At 43.1% G+C, this 22,890-nt stretch overlaps 1 protein-coding gene across 4 annotated transcripts in view; it reads left to right on the forward strand.

Moving 5' to 3' along the window:
• The window catches only part of atpaf1 (ATP synthase mitochondrial F1 complex assembly factor 1), a 37,727-nt gene extending 23,327 nt beyond the window's left edge, over positions 1-14,400 (forward strand). For 3 of the 4 annotated variants that reach the window (XM_061780366.1, XM_061780367.1, XM_061780364.1), the window contains 5 exons: positions 4,506-4,556; positions 4,738-4,785; positions 8,577-8,672; positions 8,876-8,983; positions 13,852-14,400. In XM_061780366.1, the coding sequence (XP_061636350.1) occupies positions 4,506-4,556; positions 4,738-4,785; positions 8,577-8,672; positions 8,876-8,983; positions 13,852-14,034 (486 nt within the window). In that variant the 3' untranslated portion in view covers positions 14,035-14,400. The remainder of the gene's footprint in view (positions 1-4,505; positions 4,557-4,737; positions 4,786-8,576; positions 8,673-8,875; positions 8,984-13,851) is intronic. The other variant, XM_061780365.1, reaches the window with a different exon arrangement.
• The last annotated feature ends 8,490 nt before the right edge of the window (positions 14,401-22,890 follow it).

Raw genomic sequence — 22,890 nt, forward strand, 5'->3', positions numbered from 1 at the left:
AATAAAAGCAAGTAAATAAAAAGAAAGTATTACGTGTTCAAATAAAGTGCTTAACGTCAGAATAATTATTTGAAAAAATGAACAAAATACAGATAATACTTCGTTTTCATCATATGGGTAGAAGCAAAATCATGCATTGTAAAAATGCATTATACATAGGTAGAAGGGTTTTCCAGAATTTTGAAGGTAAACTTTGGAGGTGCGTATTATACATGCGTACGCATTATACACGAGAAATTACGGTAGTTACTTACTAACCACGCTGTTAAACCTGTTCCAAGCCCATTGCAACAAAAGGCAGCAGCACAGCAAACTTATTCCAGCATCGAAAACGTGAGCAAACAGCCAAATGGAATGTCAATCTTTACAAGGGAAACAGGACCGCTACAAACATCAAACTCCCACTAATAAGCAGCGTACTGTAGTGGAATCATTTATCGAAGGCATCACGTATGATAAGAAAATGGTCACGATGAAGAGCAGTCACTGAAGCGGCCACTTTGCACATTGCTAAAGTTATGGCCCACATCTACAGTGGAAAGACTGCGTTTGTCCTCTTGCTGAAAACTGTAGACCCCTAGTATGTCCTAAAAAAATTATTCACGCCCAACTGCTTATTTTTCTGCTTTTTAGTTTAACGTCCCAAGATGCCACCCAAATACTGTTCTCCTTCTAAGTGGAGGAGTAGCTAGAGCAGGGGTGGCCAACTAGTCAGAGACTAAGAGCCACTTTTTTTCCTGTGTTACTGCAAAGAGCCACATACACGGGTACACATGAACATCATCTTTTAATCATGTATGCACGCATACACAGACCTCTGCTCAGCCAGATCTAATGAAAATAACCACACCAACATGATAATATCAGTAATTTTCAACAGTTAACATTGTGTCTCACACACACAAACTCTCAGTTCAAGCAAGTCCACAAACAATAAAAGAATAATTTTCAATAACATCTTTCTCTTACTATGCTGCTTAGTGAGACTTCTGGCATTCCTTATCTTGAACAATCCTCTTCAAATCTGGCTTGTATTCTGTTGTTGCCACTCTAAGCAATTCTTTCAAATGAGTGTCAGTCAGAAGAGATCGATGCTTTGATTTCACATGTTTCAGGGTAGAAAACACAGACTCGCAGACGTACGTTGACCCAAACATGGACAGTATCTTAAGCGCAGCTCGTTTGATGTTGGGGTATTTTTCAATTGGCACACTTTTCCAGAACTCAACGGTCCCTTCCCTTAAAACAGTTTTCAGTTGATCCTCCTCACAAAGGTCGATCATCTCCAACTCAGCCGCAGCCTCATCTGTGACGAGCGGGGCTTTCAAACAGTCTGGCTTCCAAGCCAGCTGATATGATGCGAGCGTTACGGTCTCTGAGTGTTTTGTAATTTTTTTGAAAAACTGCACCTGCTTTTCAAAGCGACCAACTTGTTCTTGCGAAGTTGAGTCCCTTTTGGAAATTCCTGTTCGATGTTAGGGTGGAGTGAGCTGAAGATTTGAAGCTTTGAAATGCGCTAATGCTGCGTGACATATAAGGCAGATCGGCTTGCCATTACGTTTAACAAAAAAATATAAACTCTCCCACTCTGGCAAAAACGTCCTGTGTTCTTCTTCATATTTTCGTTTGGATGTGCTTTTTTTCCCTGCCATTTCAAGAGGTAACTTGTCGGAAATTGTTTACAACACAAATGATGTCACACCAAAGATTCTCTCGTCGCTCGTTTGACGTCACTCAAACAGGCTTACATGGTCAGTGTGCCATCTAGCTGTAGGGGAGTGAATGACAGCGCCAGCCAAGAATTTTTGACGCATGTCATGTTACAGCTCCTGAAGAGCCGCATGAAACTAGTTAAAGAGCCGCATGAGGCTCGCGAGCCGCGGGTTGGCCACCCCTGAGCTAGAGTTAGTCTCCAGCTACAGTATGTGCAACTTAGCCACAAGGATTTTGCTGACGTTGCCTGACCCTGTTTGTACAACAGTACTCGTGAGAAAATCAGCTGAGGGGGTGTCGTTTTATTCTGCTACGACACAGGTGGTCCAGTAGAACCATGCAGTCATACACAAGTTTAAATGTATAAAAGATATAGACAACAAGCACACATCTAATCTCTGTCGCGAATATGCCTTTGAAGCACGGTTGTCAACGGCAACCCCCAAGAGCCATTAACCTTTGCATGCCTGCCTCATGACTCCCACAACATGATTGGAGGAAGGAAGTGATTGATGACTGTTGAACAATGAAGCACAATCACCCCCTAGTGGTGAGTCGAGACACTGCCTGTGGACAATAAAATAACATTGAAGAAATCCCACGTCTGTAACAAACAAAAAAAACCTTCATGAATCATCTAAATGTATACCTTGATGTCTGTGTCATTAATTTAGTTTTAGTCAGTTTTACAGGTCTGAGTATGAGACTTTGAGAACTGTTCCTCTTGGTTTGAAGCCAAACAGTACAAAATGATGTTATATTGAACAATAAGTAGTTGATGTTCCAACACTAAAGTTTAAACAATAATTTTATATTCTTGATCTATGTGTGAGACAGTTTCAAAGTTGGAAATCGTTTATTTGAAAATATGAGTCTCAACCCGTACTTAGGGCGTGGCTCACCCAGATAGAACGAAATTTAACATGGAAACACGAGTTGATGGATGGATAAAATAAAAGCAAAACTTTTGAGTTTTCTCTGTCATTTGCACTTCCTATTTTCTTAGGAAAAAGTAACATCGGTAGGAAAAAAGAAGCAAAATCGGAAAAAATCTTAAAAAGAATCTTTTTGAAAAAAATCTGAGATTTGATTTTTAGTCCATATCGCTCAGCCCTCATTACTTTATTTCTCAACTGTTGTGGAATTTCTTTTGATTATGTCATTTTGCTGCAGCTATTTTAGAACTTTTGTTCGACTTAATTTTGTCGGGCCAGATTCTGTTTAAGTGATTTCTTGATTGAACAGGTCTGGAGGTAATCAGGCTTGGGTGTGATCAGTGAAAATTGACCCAAAATTGTGCGTAGCCACAATTAAGTCATGATTTAACAAGGGGGGTAATTTTTCACACAGGTCCAGGTAACTGAATAGTTTTTATTCCTTAATAAATGAAATCACATTTAAAAACAACATTTTAAGTTCACTTGGGTTCTTTTTGTCTGATATTAGCATTTGTTTGATGAGCTTAAATATTAAACTGGGGGAACTATGCAAAAATTTAATAATTGGAGAAGGGGGCCAATACTTTTTCACGGCACTGTATATGGACACACATTATATATAGTGACCAGCTCCAACATTATGACCCCTTGGTCAATATAATGATATCTGTATTAAATGTTCTAACTTTACAACATAATAATTAGGGCCCCACCGATATGGATTTTTTTAGGCTGATTCCGATATTTGCCAGAATAGAATTTTGATAAATTATGGCCGATCTGAAAAATATATGATGAGTAAAATAACTTGGTCCCTTTCTTACTTAAAACAATAACAATATGAATTACAGGTCGAACATTTTAATATTTTAAAATATTTTATCCTTTAGTATTTGTTTAATTTTACAACAGAGACAAAAATCGGCCGATCTTTTGACAATTTTGTTTCAATGTATAATGTTTGTAACATTATCTTTGTATAATGTTTATTATATGTATATGTATAATGTTTATTATACTTTGTATAATGTTTAAAAAAAAATCTGCAATGATCTGAGCTGATTTCTGCCAATTTTAAAAGGGCTAACTAATAGCCAATTAAATCTGTTGGCCGTTTAATTGATTGGGCCTTAATAATAATGTTCACTTTTGATTGACAACGACAGAGCGCTATTACTTGACAAATTGTTTATTGTTGTTGTAGTTTGCAGCGGCACCAGCATTGCATCATACTGAGCTGTTGTTTATAGTTTTGACTCGTGTAACTAACTGAGATGGATAAAATATCGTTATGATGCAGTACATTTCTACACTACAGCAAACTCCAAACCATTCATTCATTCATCAATCTTCCGTACCGCTTATTCTCAGTAGGGTTGCAGGTGTGCTGGAGCCTAGTCCAGCTGACTCTGGGCGAGAAGCAGGGTACACCCTGAACTGGTCATCAGCCTATGGCAGGGCACATAAACAAACAACCATTCGCACTCACATTCATGCCTGTGGGCAATTTAGAGTCCTCAACCTACCCTGCATGTTTTGGGGATGTGGGAGGAAACCGGAGTACCCGGAGAAAACCCACACAGGCACGGGGAGAACACGCAAACTCCACACAGGCGAGGCCGATTTGAATCGGGATAGTCCTCAGAACTGTGAGGTTGACGTGCTACCCAGTCGGCCACCGTGCTGCCAACGCCAAACATAAAAGTTATTTATGATTCAGGTAGGTACCATAACCTCTAGGTTATAAGACACTATAGTTAATGATAGTTTTTTTTTCCTTTTCTTTTTTTTTTATTGATAAACCATTCATTGTGGTAATTCTGTTCTCTTTACTCTGCTGTTTATGTCGCTTAGCTCTGGATGAAATATTATGCCACCAAGGATACAATCAGCGCTGTCATCCCAGTGAGTGCAAGACTTGAGAACATTGATCTAAATTTTTGTTTTGTTTTATTTGGTTGATACAGTAATTAATTCAGTTAATTTATGTGCTTTCAAAGTATGTCCTTTTCCTGCATGGAACACTTGAATGTTCACATGAATATCTTGAAACAGTTTATCAGATGGGTTTTTCTTCGTTTTGCAGAGTCACACGTATGAGGTTATTGTCGCCCGAGCACAGTCGTGTTCCATGGTAAGATCCCTTTTGTTATTCAAGCATGTTAATGATACCGTAAGTCACTGCAGTATACATTACATTTTCGGTTTATTTAGCGCTCTTAATCAAGCTGTACAGCTCAGTTGAGTTTGGTTCAGGTTCCACTGAGTTCTGCAATTCCATTGCCTTTTTCTTCACTATACCACTTTTAGGCACCTTACCATATATTTGATTCCAACTGAAGTTGAGCAGTACATGGGGTGGCGCTACAGTGGGAGGAAAAATGTATGTGAACCCTTTGGAATTCCAGTGGAACCTCTATAGAACAGACTAAAGGCTTCTTTACACTCACGCGGGCGGTGACTGCGCTGACGTCACTGCGGTTATCCCACGCGTAGTTTGCCTTTATACTCGAGCGCAACCCATGCGCCCAGTTTTGAAACTGTACTGCAGTTCGCCTCCAAGTCGGGGATGTTGCTACAGCTGGTATGGGCTTGGACACCACAGGGTGGAGTTTCCTCTGCATTTTTTTGGCCATTTCCGGTAGCCGTTTTTACTTTCCTTTCAGTAACAAGGAACAAAGCAACAACAATGGCAACCAATGGAACAGTGTCTGCTAGAACAAATGGACCGAGATGACCAGATGTTACGTTTAATTGTGCTGCAAAATCGATCAAGAAGCGGCATGCTGAGTACGTCATCACAACATATGACTAACACGGAACAATCACGAGAGATGATCTCCGCGGCGTTCTCCAATGCGTCGCTCATGTGATGCAATGCGGGCGTTGTCGGCCGCGCAAGCACAGGAGTATAAACAGGCGTTAATAGGGTTGGGGTGTTGTCCGATACAGCCGATTGTGTGTTACATTGAAGCACTTTTTTTTAGGCCATATGCGCCCATATTACTGTACAGTACAATTTTTTTTGTAGTTTCTTTGTGGCCTAAAACGGCCAGTACAATTGTTTTTGTAGTTTCTTTGTGGCCTAAAACGGCCAGTACAATGAAAATAAATAGAAAAGAGCTTAAATGTTAGAAACTTTCACATTTTATATCCAAACTTAACACGCCGGTGTGCTTGGTCATGCTGGCATTGTTGACGTACAGTACTCATCCTAGGTGAGTCGCTTTCATGAGTCGCGAAGAATTTGTGTGCTTTCTAGTTCCAAATTCGTTGCCAAAGGCGAACGTTTTGACAAACAAATGTTACTCTACCAAAAATAGCATGTTCCAGACTCCAGAGACTTGTTTTGCGTTCCTCAGAGTTAACATTGTCGCCATCTCTCGCTCTCTCCCGCGCTCTCTCCCCCCCTCCCTCCCTCCCTCCGTGCGCTCTGCGGCACAATAGATAGAATCATCATGACATGGCCGCCACGTCAATGCCCCACATTCAACATTCTAAATCCCAAGCATAAACACGCTCTGCTTGAAATATGACACAAACAATTACGTCTTTGTATTTTTATCGAGCATAACGTAAACATTCACAGAACAGCGAGGAAAAGGTAAGTGGACCCGCGGCTTTAATAACTGGTTGATGCGCGTTTGGCAGCAATAACCTCAATCAAATGTTTCTTGTAATTGCAGATCAGACGTTTACAATGATCAGGAGGAATTTTGGACCATATATCTTCACAAAACTGTTGCAGTTTGAAAAGATTCCTGGGATGTCTGGTGTGAATACCTCTCTTGAGGTTAAGCCACAGCATCTCAATCGGGTTAGTCAGTAGTTAGGTCAGGACTTTGGCTGGGCCACTCCAGAACAATTTCTTTCCTCTGAAATCATTCTATTCTTGATTTGCTTGTGTTTTGGATTATTGTCCTGTTGCAACACCTATTCTCTTTTGAGCTTCAATAGTTGGACAGATGGTCTCAAGTTCTTCTGAAAAATAAACTTGTGAATTCATTTTCCATTGATGATAGCAAGCTGTCCAGGCCCTGAGGCAGTAGAACGTGCCCATATCATGATGCTTCCTCAACCATGCTTCACAGTTGGTGTACTGTTTTGATATTGGTGTGCTGTGCCATTTTTCCTCCACACGTGGCGTTGTTTGTTTTCATCTGTCAACAAAATATTTTACCTCCAAGTGCTGTGATTTCACATCAAAGTACACTTTAGGAAACTTCAAACATGCAGTAAAGTTTTTTAAATTTTTGTAAATTTTTTTGGGGATAGAAATGGCTTCCTTTTAGGTTCTCCCATGACCCCCTTTCTTTTTTAATGTTTTAGGTATGGTCAATTTGTCAAAAAAGATGGTGGCATGAGCCAGTTTCTGTAAGTCTTCAGCTGACACGCTCAGGTTCTTTTTTATTTTTTTTATTTTATTATTATTATTTATTTTTTTTTATTTATTTTTTTTTAACCTCACTGAGCATTCCAGCACCGTGCTCTTGCAGTCATCTTTACAGGACCACCACTCCTTGGAAGAGAAGCAAGTTATAGACAATTTGTCAAACCTTGAACGAATGAACATCAAGACATTTAGAGATACAGTGATACTTTGAGATACGAGTGACCCGATTTATGATTTTTTTTTGAGATAATAGCCGTTATTCGGCCAAATTTTTGCTTTGACTTGTGAGCGCAAATTTGAGATACGAGCATTTACTGGTGGTAGTAAACTCAATTCAACTCGTGAAGTGAGTTGAATTAATAAGCACCACTTTAACAAATGGTGAAAATTTCATTAAAAAAAAAAAGAGATTTCCAGTTGTTTAATGCCACTTACAGTTGAAGTTTATGGTCAAACTAAGCATAAAATAAAGAGAACAGCACGTTGTGTAAGTAAACCAGCCACAGCTTCGCTTTAGGCAAGTCCACTAGCTTAATGCTAACAAATGATGACCAACGCCATTGACATGCTAACAGCATTGACAGTCGCGGTTTCAGAACCCATTAAGAAATGGATATTTGAACACATATGGTGGAACAAAACACAGATAATATAACATTACTCACAAGCATCTACATTCTTCATCCTTGACAAAAATGACGAATACTACAGCAACTTACTGCGCGGTAGAACAACTTGTTTGTTTGCTTGTCAGATTCGCAAACTGTTTAATGCTTTACGTTCTATTTCATTATTTTATTCTGTTTTTATCAAGTAGAATATTGAGTGCTATAAACAATAAAAAAAACAATTCTGGGGGGTACAGGCACAGATTAATGGCATTGTCATTCATTTCAGTGGGAAAAGATGATCTGAGACGTGATTTGAGTTAAGAGCATGTAGACTAACAAATTAAACTCATATCTCAAGGCACCATTGTACATGTATAAACTTTTCCAACTTTATGCAAGTCAACAATTCTTAATCGCAGGTCTTCTGAGAGCTCTTTTGAGCGAGGCGTGGTACACATCCGGCAATGCTTCTTGACTCGAGACAATTCAAACCTGTTTTTTTTTTTTTTTTTTTTTTTTTTTAGTGGCCAGAGCACTTTCAAGCCACACCTCCAATCTGTTCTCATTGATCGGACTCCAGGTTGGCTTACACTCGACTCTTTATTAGCTCTTTGAGAATCCGTAGCCTAGAGGTTCACTTACTTTTTCCACCCTGGAAATTCCGAAGGGGCTCACATACTTTTTCCTCTCACTGCAAACACTATCTGTGGGTCAACAGAAAATGGTCTCTTTCATACAACTAAAGGTTTAGAAAGAATAAAAAAACACCAATATCCAACTTTACTGTTATAATAATACTGTAGTGACCATACTGAACGGTACCGTGTGATGTAATAAAGATGACTTTTGCAAGGTGGAGCAAGCACTTATTTTCTGTCCTGTCACCATAATTATTGTTTGCTTGCTTATTTTGTCCCCCAGTTCTTATTTGCATTGCCACAGAACGAGGGTTATGAGTTCTTTGTTGGGCAATGGTCCGGCCACGAGATCCATTTCACCTCCCTCGTCAACATCCAGGTGAATAAAACAACACTATCAATTAGATAGATGCTTGCTTGTCAAGGACATCTTTAAAGGAGAAAAGGGAAGTTGCTGTATTGCTTCATTTAAATCACGCAATGGCTGATTTTTTAGGTAAAATACTGAAAAAGGAAGATTAAGGGAAAAAAAGATGACAGGGGTCATAAACAGTTGTTCATTGTTTGTCTTCTGTAACACAGACTCATGGAGAGAACTCTCCCAGTCAGATGATCCTCTACCACCACCCAGACTTGAAGGAGAACAAGGGCATCGTGCTCATGACAGCAGAGTTGGACCCCAAGTTCATAGTAAGTTATGTTTACGGCCAGAATCAACGATTGTGAGGAATTCCCTGCCGGTACATCAAGGATAGGAATGTTGGCAAAATGTGTTGACCATAGGACAGCTAAATGGAAGTTATTGCAAGAAAGGCGTTCAACTCAACTTAGTCCTGGTTGCTCAGTACAATATAGCCAAGATCATATATTGACAATTGAAGAACATAATGTACTTTACAAGCTGTATGAGATATGCAATGCAACTTTGCCTCTAAGCACAAGCAATAATCCTTTCTTTGCATATTCATTATGGATATATATTTTTTAATACTTCATCAATAGGAACAAATTTTTTCCAGTTTAACAGTTACTTTAAATTGCCTGTACAGTGGTACCTTGAGATTAGGGCTGGACGATTATATGATCAAGATCGAAGATCATGATAAATTTCCCTTCAATCTCGTTTATCAACTGTTTGCGTATTTCCTCGATCTAACACGGTGGGAATATGCATGACAACAGCCAGTCAGAGTAGTCCTTTCCCTGCTCCACTTCCGGTTGCCAATTGTGGGAGTAAACCGAAAGCGTGCCTCCTCGGCTGGCGAAATCGAAACTCCGGGTCCAACTCAGCCGTCGTCACACAAAGCACGGCGCGTCCTCGATGGCCACTGTTCACCCATGCTCTGCAATGGCGATGGAAACTCGCGGACCGGGCGGCTGCCTCCATCGCTGGTTGTGTGGCGGCGTCTCCAAATTGTCATGGAGCAATTCTATTAACTAGCTAATATGTAAGGTATGATGTCGGCCCCATCAAAAACGAGCAACACTGTGTTTATTCTTTTGAAGTACCACCACCACCACCCAAGTGATTATGTGGAAAGCATAAAAATGCGAGCGCAGTCAGTACAGCCTGTCACTCACTGCACAGCACACGTAGATTTAGCAGTTAGCCACTGCTAGTGGCGAGGCAACCAGACCAAAGCAACAGTCAATCGTGCCATCATTATTCAGGTGGGGTCAAATGGCAAAGCTAGTTAATCTGTATTATTATTAAAGATGATGCACATTTGAAAGTAGCAATAATAGAATCAACAATAACACGTTTTTTTTTTATTTATTTTTTTTATACAAAATTATAAAAAATCGTGATAATCGAGATCGGACAATATGAAAAAATTATCCATCCATTTTCTACCGCTTATCCGAGGTCAGGTTGCGGGGGCAGTAGCTTTAGCAGGGACGCCCAGACTTTCCTCCCCCCAGCCACTTTCTCCAGCTCTTCCGAGGAGTTCCCGGGCCAGCCGAAAGACGTAGTCTCTCCAGCGTGTCCTGGGTCGTCCCCTGGGTCTCCTCCCAGTTGGACGTGCCCGGAACACCTCACCGGGGAGGGGTCCGGGAGGCATCCGAATCAAATGCCCCAGCCACCTCATCTGGCTCCTCTCGATGTGGCAAAGCAGCAGCTCTACTCTGAGATCCTCCCGGATGACTGAGTTTCTCACCCTATCTCTAAGGGAGAGCCCGGACACCCTGTGGAGGAAACTCATTTCGGCCGCTTGTATCCGGGATCTTGTTCTTTGGGTCACGACCCACATCTCATGACCGTAGGTGAGGGTAGGAACGTAGATTGACCGATAAATTGAGAGCTTCGGCTTAGCTCCTTCTTTACCACAACCACAAGTCCGCATCACTGCAGACGCTGCACCGATCCGCCTGTCGATCTCCCGTTCCATTCTTCCCTCACTCGTGAACAAGACCCCAAGATACTTGAACTCCTCCCCTTGGGGCAGGCTCTCATCCCTGACCTGGAGAGGGCATGCCATCCTTTTCTGACTGAGGACTGTGGTCTCAGATTTGGAGGTGCTGATTCTCATCCCAGCCGCTTCACACTCTGGTGCGAACTGTGAGAGTCGGAGATCACGGCCTGATAAAGCCAAGAGAACCACATCATCTGCAAAAAGCAGAGATGCAATACTGGGGCCACCAAACCGGGCCCCCTCTACGCCTTGAAATTCTGTCCGTAAAAGTTATGAACAGAATTGGTGACAAAGGGCAGCCTTGGCAGAGTCCAACCCTCACCGGGAACGAGTCCGACTTACTGCCGGATATGCAGACCAAACTCTGACTCGGGTCGTACAGGGGGTTCGGTACCCCATACTCCCGAAGCACCTTCCACATGACTCCCCGAGGGACACGGTCGAACGCCTTCTCCAAGTCCACAAAACACATGTAGACTGGTTGGGCGAACTCCCATGCACCCTCGAGGACCCTGCTAAGAGTGTAGAGCTGGTCCACTGTTCCACGGCCAGGACGAAAACCACACTGCTCCTCCTGGATCTGAGATTCGACTTCCCGACGGACCCTCCTCTCCAGCACCCCTGAATAGACCTTACCAAGGAGGCTGAGGACTGTGATCCCTCTGTAGTTGGAACACACCCTCCGGGACCACCACCCCAGTCTGCCAATCGAGAGGCACTGTCCCCGATGTCCACGAGATGTTGCAGAGGCGTGTCAACCAGGACAGCCCCACAACATCCAGAGCCTTTAGGAACTCCAGGTGAATCTCATCCACCCCCGGGGCCTTGCCACCAAGGAGCTTTTTAACCACCTCGGTGACCTCAACCCCAGAGGTAGGAGAGCCCGCCTCAAAGACCCCAGACTCTGCTTTCTCATGGGAAGGCGTGTCGCTGGAATTGAGGAGGTCTTCGAAGTGTTCTCCCCACTGACTCACGTCCCGAGTCGAGGTCAGCAGCGCCCCATCCCCACTATACACAGTGTTGATGGTGCACTGCTTTCCTTCTTCAGCTTGACGGCATCCCGACGGGTTTGGGGATTCCCACTACGACAGGCACCGACCACCTTATGGCCACAGCTCCGGTCGGCCGCCTCAAAAATGGAGGCGCGGAACATGGTCCACTCGGACTCGATGTCCCCCACCTCCCCCGGAACGTGAGCAAAGCTCTTTCGGAGGTGGGAGTTGAAACTCCTTCTGAGGGGGGATTCTGCAAGACGTTCCCAGCAAAACCTCACAATACGTTTGGGCCTGCCACGTCGGAATCTTCCCCCACCATCGGAGCCAACTCACCACCAGGTGGTGATCAGTTGACCGTTCCGCCCCTCTCTTCACCCGAGTGTCCAAGACATGCGGCCGCAAGTCCGATGACACGACCACAAAGTCGATCATCGAACTGCGACCTTGGGTGTCCTGGTGCCAAGTGCACGTGTGGACACCCTTATGCTTGAACATGGTGTTCGTTATGGACAATCTGTGATGAGCACAGAAGTCCAATAACAGAATAACGCTCTGGTTCTGATCTGGGAGGCCGTTACTCCCAATCACGCCCATCCAGGTCTCACTGTCATTGCCCACGTGAGCATTGAAGTCCTCCAGCAGAACGATGGAATCCCCAGCGGGAGCGCTCTCCAGCACCCCCTCCAAGGACTCCAAAAAGAGTGGGTACTCTGAACTGCTGTTTAGTGCATAGGCACAAATAACAGTCAAGACCCGTCACCCCACCCGAAGGCGGAGGGAGGCTACCCTCTCGTCCACCGGGGTGAACACCAACGTACAGGCGCCGAGCAGGTGTGGGAATACTTATTGCCCCCCGGCTCGGCGCCTCTCACCGTGGGCAACCCCTCTCGAGAGCACTGATACAAGACCCCAAGCTGTGTGTGGAGGCGAGTCCGACTATATCTAGTCGGAACTTCTCGACCTCACACACCAGGTTGGGTTCCTTCCCTGCCAGAGAGGTGACATTCCACGTCCCTAGAGCCAGCTTCTGTAGCCGGGGATCGGGTCCCCACCTTCGGCCACAGGTGGTGAGCCCATGGGAAGGGGAACCCACGTTACCCTTTCGGGCTGTGCCCGGCCACCAGGCGCTCGCCGTCGAGCCCCACCTCCAGGCCTGGCTCCAGAGGGGGGCCCCGATGACCCGCGTCCGGGCAAGGGAAACCTGAGACCATTTTTTTGTCGTCATCATAAGGGCTCTTTGAGCCGTGCTTTGACTGGTCCCTCACCAAGGACCTGTTTGCCATGGGTGACCCTGCCAGGGGCATAAAGCCCCAGACAACTTGGCTCCTCGGATCATTGGATCACACAAACCCCTCCACCACGATAAGGTGACGGCTCAAGGAGGGGATGAAAAAAAAAATTTTGATTTTCTTTATTTGTTTATTTTTTGTTTTGTGCCAGGTCACCCACACTTCAGTTTAATTTGTTCCTTGACCATGCTTGTAGCTCACAACGGGTGTACCTCATATAATCTTTTCCAACTAAAATAAATGGAAATGCTATTTATTCATTCCAGCCTCCACCCCAAAAATGTTGTAATGTATTATTTAGAATAGTACAGTATAATATTGTATTTTAAAAAAAATATATATATACAGTAATTTTAAATACAATTTAAAAACAAACAAAAAATGTTTTTGCCACATTTGTGCTTCAATTCAATGGACATTGTGCTGTTCCTTCTGGTGTGTGTGCTTTGGCCACCAGGAGGGAGACATAGAGACCGTTTTGCAACTGACTCGGTAAACTGCAGTAATTTTTTTGCAAAGGATCAAGAACATATGCCGTAGTATTTGTATATTGTCTGTCTACATGTGTTGCTCCACCATTGATGACAAGATACGATGTCTTGTATCTCGAAAAAAATCATAAGTCGGATGACTCATATCTCAAGGCACCACTGTCCAGGTTTTTGGTTGTTGTTTTTTTATTGCCAAAGGTCATCTTTTTGAAGATCTTTTTATTTAAATTTATTGCGGGGAAATAATTTCTAATCTGAACAAATCAGGTTAACCATTTTACTGTATTAACTGTATTGGTATTGTTTTATTTTGCTTTTTTTTAAATTATTATTATTTTTTTAAATTAAAATGAATCTCCCTTCTATCAGACTGTCCCCCAGGCTCAGTGTTTGGCCAATCAGGTGCAGCTCTTCTATGGTACGAAGAGGCAAGAGACATTCCGGTTGGTAGAGACATTTAACCACCACCCAGCGGAGTTTAAACACATGTCAGTGATTGCAGAGCTGGAGCAGAGTGGCATAGGGACTGCTCTCACGCCAACATCCTCATAGAGAAAGAGAAGCACTAAGCTGAGCAGCAGCCTGATGACAGGGACTCCGCATGGAATCCCAATTCAGTTCAGAAGGAATCTTATCCAGTGATTAGGTTGTTGGAGCATCTTTCTTCACACGCTAAATTGTCTGTCCTGTCAGTGTGCTATCAAATAACGTTTTTTAATTGTACATATGAATAATTTTAATATTTGTTCAATAAGGTTAAAGCTGTCTTTAACGGTAAAGACAGCTTTTGTGACAAAGGACTGTTTGAAAAAGAACCACTGGAGAGAGCCTCATTAACTTGTTGTAATACATCAGCTAAAGTTCCACATTGAGGCAGCCATTTTCCATTCACAGAAATAAATGGTTATTTCTGCGGTATTTATGTGTTGTGACGATTCCGTTTCTTTACCTTTATTACGATAGCATAAAGACGAGTATAGTGGATTATCGGGATCATTTATGCACTTATATCCACAGAGTTTGAAGGGCTACACAACTGTTGTGCATCTCACAATTTTCATGAAGCTGTTCGTCTTTACCGTTAAAAAAATTTGCTTTCATGGGCCACCACCATTTGCTCTGTGAACAAGGATTGCCTCAATTGCCTAAAAATCAATAACATTTTGAAAATAGGACTTTAAGTGTGGCTGTTCAGCATGGGAGACATTAACCCACATTAAATGAAAGCTGCATCAAAAGTGACTTGCTGAATTTGCATTTTTATTTTTTTTTGCAGGTGTCTACTGTTATTGATCAAATTATATCAAAATGACCCATAAACAGTGTTGACACACCTTTGGTTGTTATGCACTCGCGGCTTTTGTGTGACGGTTCATTTTGGCTTTGGTAACCTGTTCCAATAAATGTGCAATGATAACTCTTGATGCAAAATTAGGTTTGGATATGCCAAACAAAAAAGTGAAGGGAAGTACATCTGCATAGCCTATTTTGTGTTTCACATTCACAACATTCACTTACATTCCTGACCAGCGATCCGAAAATAAGTTATACCATAAGAAATCCCCATTAGGGTCTGTTTCAAAAATGTTTTTTTAATAACTTAAGTGATACTAAAAATTCTATAAGCATTTTGTAATGCCCGTTTACTTTTCACCCACCCTGTAAATAGAATTAAAAAAATATTCCCCCATCCTCTTCCCTCCAACCATAAAAATATAAATATATCCCCTCATCCCCAAAGGGCACGCCACCCTTTTCCGACTGAGGACCATGGTCTCAGATTTGGAGGTGCTGATTCTCATCCCAGCCGCTTCACACACAGCTGCGAACTGCTCAAGTGACAGTTGGAGGTCACGGCTTGATGAAGCCAACAGAACCACATCATCTACAAAAAGCAGAAGCAATACTCAGGCCACCAAACCGGACCCCCTCTACGCCTCGGCTGCTTCTAGAAATTCTGTCCATAAAAGTTATGAACAGAATCGGTGACAAAGGGCAGCCTTGGCGGAGTCCAACCCTCACCGGAAACGAGTCCGACTTACTGCCAGATATGCGGACAAAACTCTGACTCCGGTCGTACAGGGGCCAAACAGCCCCTATCAGGGGGTTCGGTACCCCATACTCCCGAAGCACCCCCCCACCGGACCCCTCGAGGGACACGGTGGAACGCCTTCTCCAAGTCCACAAAACACATGTAGACTGGGCGAACTCCCATGCACCCTCGAGGACCCTGCCGAGAGTGTAGAGCTGGTCCACTGTTCCTCGGCCAGGACAAAAACCACCTCTCCTCTGAGGGCGAGAAAAAAAAACCAACTGAAAATCACATGTCTGATTTTTAAAGAATTTATGAGCACATCCATCCATTTTCTGTACCGCTTATCCTCAAGAGGGTCACGGACGTGCTGGAGCCTATCCCAGCTATCTTCGGGCGATAGGCGGGGTACATCCTGAACTGGTCACCAGCCAATCGCAGGTCACATATAAACAAACAACAATTCACACCTACGGGCTATTTAGAGTCTTCAATCAACCTAGCATGAATGTTTTTGGGATCTGGGAGGAAACCGGAGTACCCGGAGAAAACTCACACAGGCACAGGGAGAACATGCAAACTCCACACAGGCGGGGCCGGGACCTTAACCCCAGTCCTCAGAACTGTGAGGCAGATGTGCTAACCAGTCGTCCACCGTGCCGCCTTTATTAGCAAATGATGGTGGAAAATAAGTATTTGGTCAATAACAAAAGTTCATCTCAATACTTGGTTATTATATACCCTTTGTTGGCAATGACAGAGGTCAAACGTTTTCTGTTAAGTCTTCACAAGGTTTCCGCACACTGCTGCTGGTATTTTGGCCCATTCCTCCATGCATATCTCCTCGAGAGCAGTGATGTTTTGGGGCTGTTGCTGGGCAACACAGACTTTCAACTCCCTCCAAAGATTTTCTATGAGGTTGAGCTCTGGAGACTGCCTTGGCCACTCCAGGACCTTGAAATGCTTCTTACGAAGGCACTCCTTCGGTGTGTTGGGGATCATTGTCATGCTGAAAGACCCAGCCACGTTTCATCTTCAATGCCCTTGCATACATGGCCCCATTCATTCTTTCCTTTACATTGATCAGTCGTCCTGGTCCCTTTGCAGAAAAACAGCCCCAAAGCATGATGTTTCCACCCCCATGCTTCACAGTAGCTATGGTGTTCTTTGGATGCAACTCAGCTTTTTTTCTCCTCCAAACACGACAAGTTGAGTTTTTACCAAAAAGTTCTATTTTGGTTTAATCTGACCATATGACATTCTCTCAGTCCTCTTCTGGATCATCCAAATGCTCTCGAGCAAACTTCAGACGGGCCTGGACATGTACTGGCTTAAGCAGGGGGACACGTCTGGCACTGCAGGATTTGAGTCCGTGGCGGTGTAGTGTGTTACTGATGGGAGCCGTTGTTGCTTTGCTCCCAGCTCTCTGCAGGTCATTCACGAGGTCCCCCCGTGTGTTTCGGGGATTTTTGCTCACCATTCTTGTGATCATTTTGACCACACGGGGTGAGACCTTGCGTGGAGCCCCAGATCGAGGGAGATTATCCGTGGTCTTGTATGTCTTCCATTTTCTAATAATTGCTCCCACAGTTGATTTCTTCACACCAAGCTGCTTACCTATTGCAGATTCAGTCTTCCCACCCTGGGGCAGATCCACAATTTTGTTTCTGGTGTCCTTTGGCAGCACTTTGGCCTTGGCCATAGTGGAGTTTGGAGTGGGACTGTTTGAGGTTGTGGACAGGTGTCTTTTATACTGATAACGAGTTCAAACAGGTGCCATTAATACAGGTAACGAGTGGAGGACAGAGGAGCCTCTTAAGCAAAGCAAAGCAAATGTATTTATATAGCACATTTATTTATATAGCGCTTTACATGATTAAAAGCATTTGAAAACAAAAAAAACAGCTTATAAACATTTTTAAAAAAGAGACAAACATACAATAAAAGTACAATTAAAACAGCATACAGTGCAAGAAATATCACTTAAAAGTGGAAATGTTCTAAAAAGCATGGAAAAAAAAAAGAAGAGTTTTTTAACCTGGACTTAAAAATGTTCACACTTGGGGCTGACGTCACTTCTGTTGGCAACTTATTCCATTTGTGTGCAGCATAATCGCTAAATGCTGCTTCACCATGTTTGCTTTGGACTCTGTGCGCCACTATTTGTCTCTCGATTGCAGAGCCCTACTCGGTTTATATTCCATTAGCATTTGTTTCATGTATTCAGGACCTAAAACATTTTGTGATTTATAGACCAGTAGCAGAATTTTAAAATATATTCTAAAGCTGACTGGAAGCCAGTGTAAAGACTTTAGAATTGTTGTAATATGCTCTGACCTCTTTGTTCTGGGCAGACCAGAGCTGCAGCATTCTGAATGAGCTGCAGCTGTTTAATGCTCTTTTTGGGGAGTCCAGTCAGAAGACCATTACAATAGTCAAGTCTACTTGAGATAAAAGCATGGATGAGCCTCTCCTGGTCTGCTCGACACATGCAAGCCTTCACTCTGGATATGTTCTTCAGATGGTAGAAGGCAGTTTTAGTGATTGATTTGGTATGACTGTTGAAAGTCGGCACCAGGGTTTTGGACTTGGTCTTTGGTTTTTAAAGAGAGTGACTCCAGGTATTTACTAACAGCAATCCTCTTTTCTTTATTGCCAAAAACAATTATCTCAGTTTTGTTGTGGTTTAATTGAAGAAAATCTTGTTTCATACAGATATTTATCTGTTTTAGACAGTGACACAACACCTCAATTGAACTGTAGTCATCTGGAGACACTGCTAGATAGAACTGTGTGTCATCTGCATAGCTATGATAGTCAAAATTAAAGTTCTGAAGAATTTGACCCAAGGGTAGCATATATAAACTGAACAGGAGGGGTCCAAGACCTGACCCTTGAGGGACCCCATAGGTCATTGCCATTCGATGAGATTGATCACTTCCAATGGTTACAAAATAACTCCTTTCCTCCAGGTAGGACCTGAAGCATTTAAGGACTGTTCCATTTAGTCCGACCCACGTTTCCAACCTGTTCAGCAGTATATTATGATCCACCGTAATCGAAAGCCGCACTGAGATCCAACAAGACCAGAATTGACACCTTTCCCGAGTCAGTATTCAACCTTATATCATTTAGCACTTTAATAAGAGCAGATTCTGTACAGTGATGAGTTCGGAAACCTGATTTAAGTTTGTCCAAAAGCCCATTTAAATTCAAGAAATTGCTGAGTTGATTAAAAATAATTTTCTCAACAATCTATGAAAGGGAGATTTGAGATGGGTCTATAGCTTGCTAACATGGAAGCGTCTAGCCTTCTATTTTTTAGAAGAGGCTTGATGGCAGCTACTTTAAGAGCTTCAGGAAACTCGCCGGACTGAAGTGAGCAATTGATTATTTGCTTCAAATCAGCTAGCACAGACTTCGCGATAACTTTGAAAAAATTCTGATGGTATTTAGTCAAGACAGCTCATTGATTGTTTCAGCTGCTGAACCGTTTTCTCTACAGTTTTTTGGTCAACTGTATCAAATTCTGACATGGTAATAGAGTTTTTTCTGGGTGGCTTCAGATGTATCATTTTATCATTTTTTTCTGCTTTGTGCTGATATTTAACCTGATGGATTGTATTTTTTCACTAAAAAATAAGCAAATTCATTGCATTTATCAGCTGTTAGGAGTTCTGGGGTTGTGCGCTTATCAACCACAGCAAACAGAGTGCGAGTATGGTTTAAGTTCTTACTGATTATTACAGAAAAGTGTTGCTGTCTAGTCCTGACTAACTTAAAATTACAAAGACTTTGTTGAGGTCATAGTCAATTTGGAGTTTAGTTTTTCTCCACTTACATTCTGCTTTCCTACACTTTGATTTATGTCTTTACCATCATTGTGCTCCTCCATGGTGGTCTTGGTCACCTCAAGATTGTCTTAGTTTTAATAGGAGCGACAGCATTTATTTGAGATTTTACAGGTGAAATTATCTAAAAGATCATCAACTGTCTCAGCATTCACAGTTTGTGGCACAACTATGGTCTCCATAAACAGTGGCAGTGCTCTCATTTATGTACCTTTTCTTAATAGAGGTAGAGGTTGTCTGAACTTTTGAAAGAATCTGTTAGAATAGTTTTAGTCAGTACAAATAACTGACAGCAGTTCTGAAAAATCCTCCATACATTTTCTATTGTATCTTGGGGGGGGGTCTATAAAATTATGAATATAATACCCTATGGGTCACCTTTAACTAAAAACAGAGATATGTAAAAGAGCTAAAATCACCCAGTATAATTTATTTACACTGAAATAATGACTTAAAAATATATACCAATACCATCCATCCATTTTCTACTGCTTATCCGAGGTCGGGTCGCGGGGGCAGTAGCTTTAGCAGGGACGCCCAGACTTCCCTCTCCTCAGCCTCTTCATCCAGTTCTTCCTGGGGGATCCCGAGGTGTTCCCAGGCCAGCCGAAGGACGTAGTCTCTCTAGCGTGTCCTGGGTCGTCCCCTGGGTCTCCTCCCGGTAGGACGTGCCCGGAACACCTCACCGGGGAGGCATCCAGGAGGCATCCGAATCAGATGCCTCAGCCACCTAATCTGGCTCCTCGATGTAGAGGAGCAGCGGCTCTACTCTGAGATCCTCCCAGATGACCGAGCTTCTCACCCTATCTCACCCTAAACTCATTTCGGCCGCTTGTATCCGGGATCTTGTTCTTTCGGTCACAACCCACATCTCGTGACCATAGGTGAGCTTAGGAACGTAGATCGACCGGTAAATCGAGAGCTTCGCCTTCCGGGTTAGCTCCTTCTTTACCACAACGGATCGATACAAAGTCCGCATCACTGCAGACGCTGCACAGATCCGCCTGTCGATCTCCCGTTCCATTCTTCCCTCACTCGTAAACAAGACCCCAAGATACTTGAACTCCTCCACTTGGGGCAGGATCTCATAACCCGACCAGGAGAGGGCACGCCACCCTTTTCCGACTGAGGACCATGGTCTCAGATTTGGAGGTGCTGATTCTCATCCCAGCTGCTTCACACTCAGCTGCGAACTGCTCCAGTGAGAGTTGGCGGTCACGGCTTGATGCAGCCAACAGAACAACATCATCTGCAAAAAGCAGAGATGCAATACTGAGGCCACCAAACTGGACCCCTGTACGCCTCGGCTGCGCTTGGAAATTCTGTCCATAAAAGTTATGAACAGAATCGGTGACAAAGGGCAGCCTTGGCGGAGTCCAACCCTCACCGGAAACGAGTCCGACTTACTGCAACGCATATGCAACGCATAGCCGCACTTGTCATATTGTCATTTAGAAAATTAAACTCATGTTGCCGAAGTACTTTGCAGAGTACATGTACTTAGTACATGTATTTCACATACAGAAGGCTGTACACTGACCAGCCACAACAACATAACCATATGGACAATATGACATCCACCACAAGGACTGTACCAATTATTCTGCCTTTACAAAGACTGTAATGTTCCGATTTGATTAACATTCTCGGAGATGTATTAATTTAACTTAAATGACTGTTCATTGTAGCGTTTATGGGATTGGTAAGAATTGTGCTTAATTTAGAAGGAAACGATGAGTTGGAAGAGACGCCTGCGTCACTTCCGGGTTATCATAATTTCAAATTACAGCGTTATAAATCAAGATAGTTGATATATATGAGGGGTACCACGTCATATTTTTACAAATTTAACTTGAGGCGAAATGACGACAAACCTTTTTAATCAGTCTCTTATCCGAAGGTGGCTACATGTTAGAAACTTTGAGTTCTAGACTTTCAAGAGGTTTCGTTCCGAACCCAACACAGACATAATCAATGCAAGTGGTGAATTTTATAGAAAATTAATAATAAAAAGGGGTTTCTACAGGATAAAACACAGACAAACACAAAACAAACAAGGTAAAGAAGAACATTGGCAAAGGAAGGGATTTGTGACGTGAGATGAGCAGAATGGCCGTGTAGTGAATGCGTATAGCTGAGGACTCCGGGTCTCGTTAATATATACCCAAATATGCACTAATCCGTACTTTTAGTAGACCGCAATGTTGGACTTGCGTGTCAAAAAGGGGGGGTTTACCTCCCCTCCTTTTCTACCACCTTCGCGAACACAAAGGGGCTAGACTGCCTTTTGGCGTTATTTTCCATTTTAGGATTATTTTGTGGTTTTAAACCATCCATCCATACATTTTCTGAGCCGCTTTTCCTCACCAGGGTCGCGGGCGTGCTGGAGCCTATCCGAGCTATCATCGGGTAGGAGGCGGGGTACACCCTGAACTGGTTGCCAGCCAATAGCAGGGCACATATAAACAAACAACCATACGCACTCACATTCACACCTACGGGCAATGTAGAGTCTTCAATAAACCTACCATGCATGTTTTTGGGATGTGGGAGGAAACCGGAGTGCCCGGAGTAAACCCACGCAGGCACGGGAAGAACATGCAAACTCTACACAGGCGGGGCCGGAGATTGAACCCCGGTCCTCAGAACTGTGAGGCTGATGCTCTAACCAGTCGTCCACCGTTCCGCCGGTTTTAAACCAGTGGAATAAAATATTAATTATTGGATTTAAGATAACGAGACCATCTCCTCTCCATTCATTGTTCCACGCTCATCCTCTTTCATGCTGTAATGAATGTTTCAAATGTTGTGTGGTGTGGAGAACATTACATCTGGTTCAGTTAACAACATATTCGACGTTAGACAGTCAAGCTTGCAGCAATACAGTCACAAGTGGCGTTCATGTAAAGTTCTTCAAATATGAAACCGTGTCTGTAGTGTCGTTCCGTCGCCTGTTGGTGTCGCCGTTGCCTGTTCCAACTCCAAAGAGGCAATAGTCAACAGGTTGGAGGTTGGCCTTTGTGGGTGCAATCCTTCGACTGGCGGGGAGTTACTTAACTTAGCGTCCGGGGGCAAACTCTGCATCCTTGGGTCTCCGCTTTGAAGTGCCAGGCAGCCGTGATTCACTTAGCGTTGGCATGGCAAAGCAAATGCCAGCAATCAGTGTTGTTAACAGCAGATACAGTAGATAAGGATAAATTCTGACAACTCTCTGATAATAAAACAATTATTATTTTCTTTGAGCCTCCCCAGGAGAATATATTGGACTGAGATTTTCTTGACTGATTCAAAGAAAAATTTCCGCCTTTGTTGGATGTTTGTGATAAACTGCTTTTTATGCTATTAGGTTGACAGAAAAGCAATCTGACATGAACGAGATTGAAGCCAGACCACTGGATAAGCGGTATCGAAAATGGTTAAATTTAGTCGGACCCGGCTGTATTCAAAGATCTCTGTTCTGTCTTTTCTATAGCGAAATGATGAAACATCTACAGGTATCTATGCTCAGGGTCAGTGCAATAAAGG

The sequence above is a fragment of the Phyllopteryx taeniolatus genome, chromosome 7 (assembly GCF_024500385.1).
Source record: "Phyllopteryx taeniolatus isolate TA_2022b chromosome 7, UOR_Ptae_1.2, whole genome shotgun sequence".
Classification (NCBI taxonomy): Eukaryota; Metazoa; Chordata; class Actinopteri; order Syngnathiformes; family Syngnathidae; genus Phyllopteryx; species Phyllopteryx taeniolatus.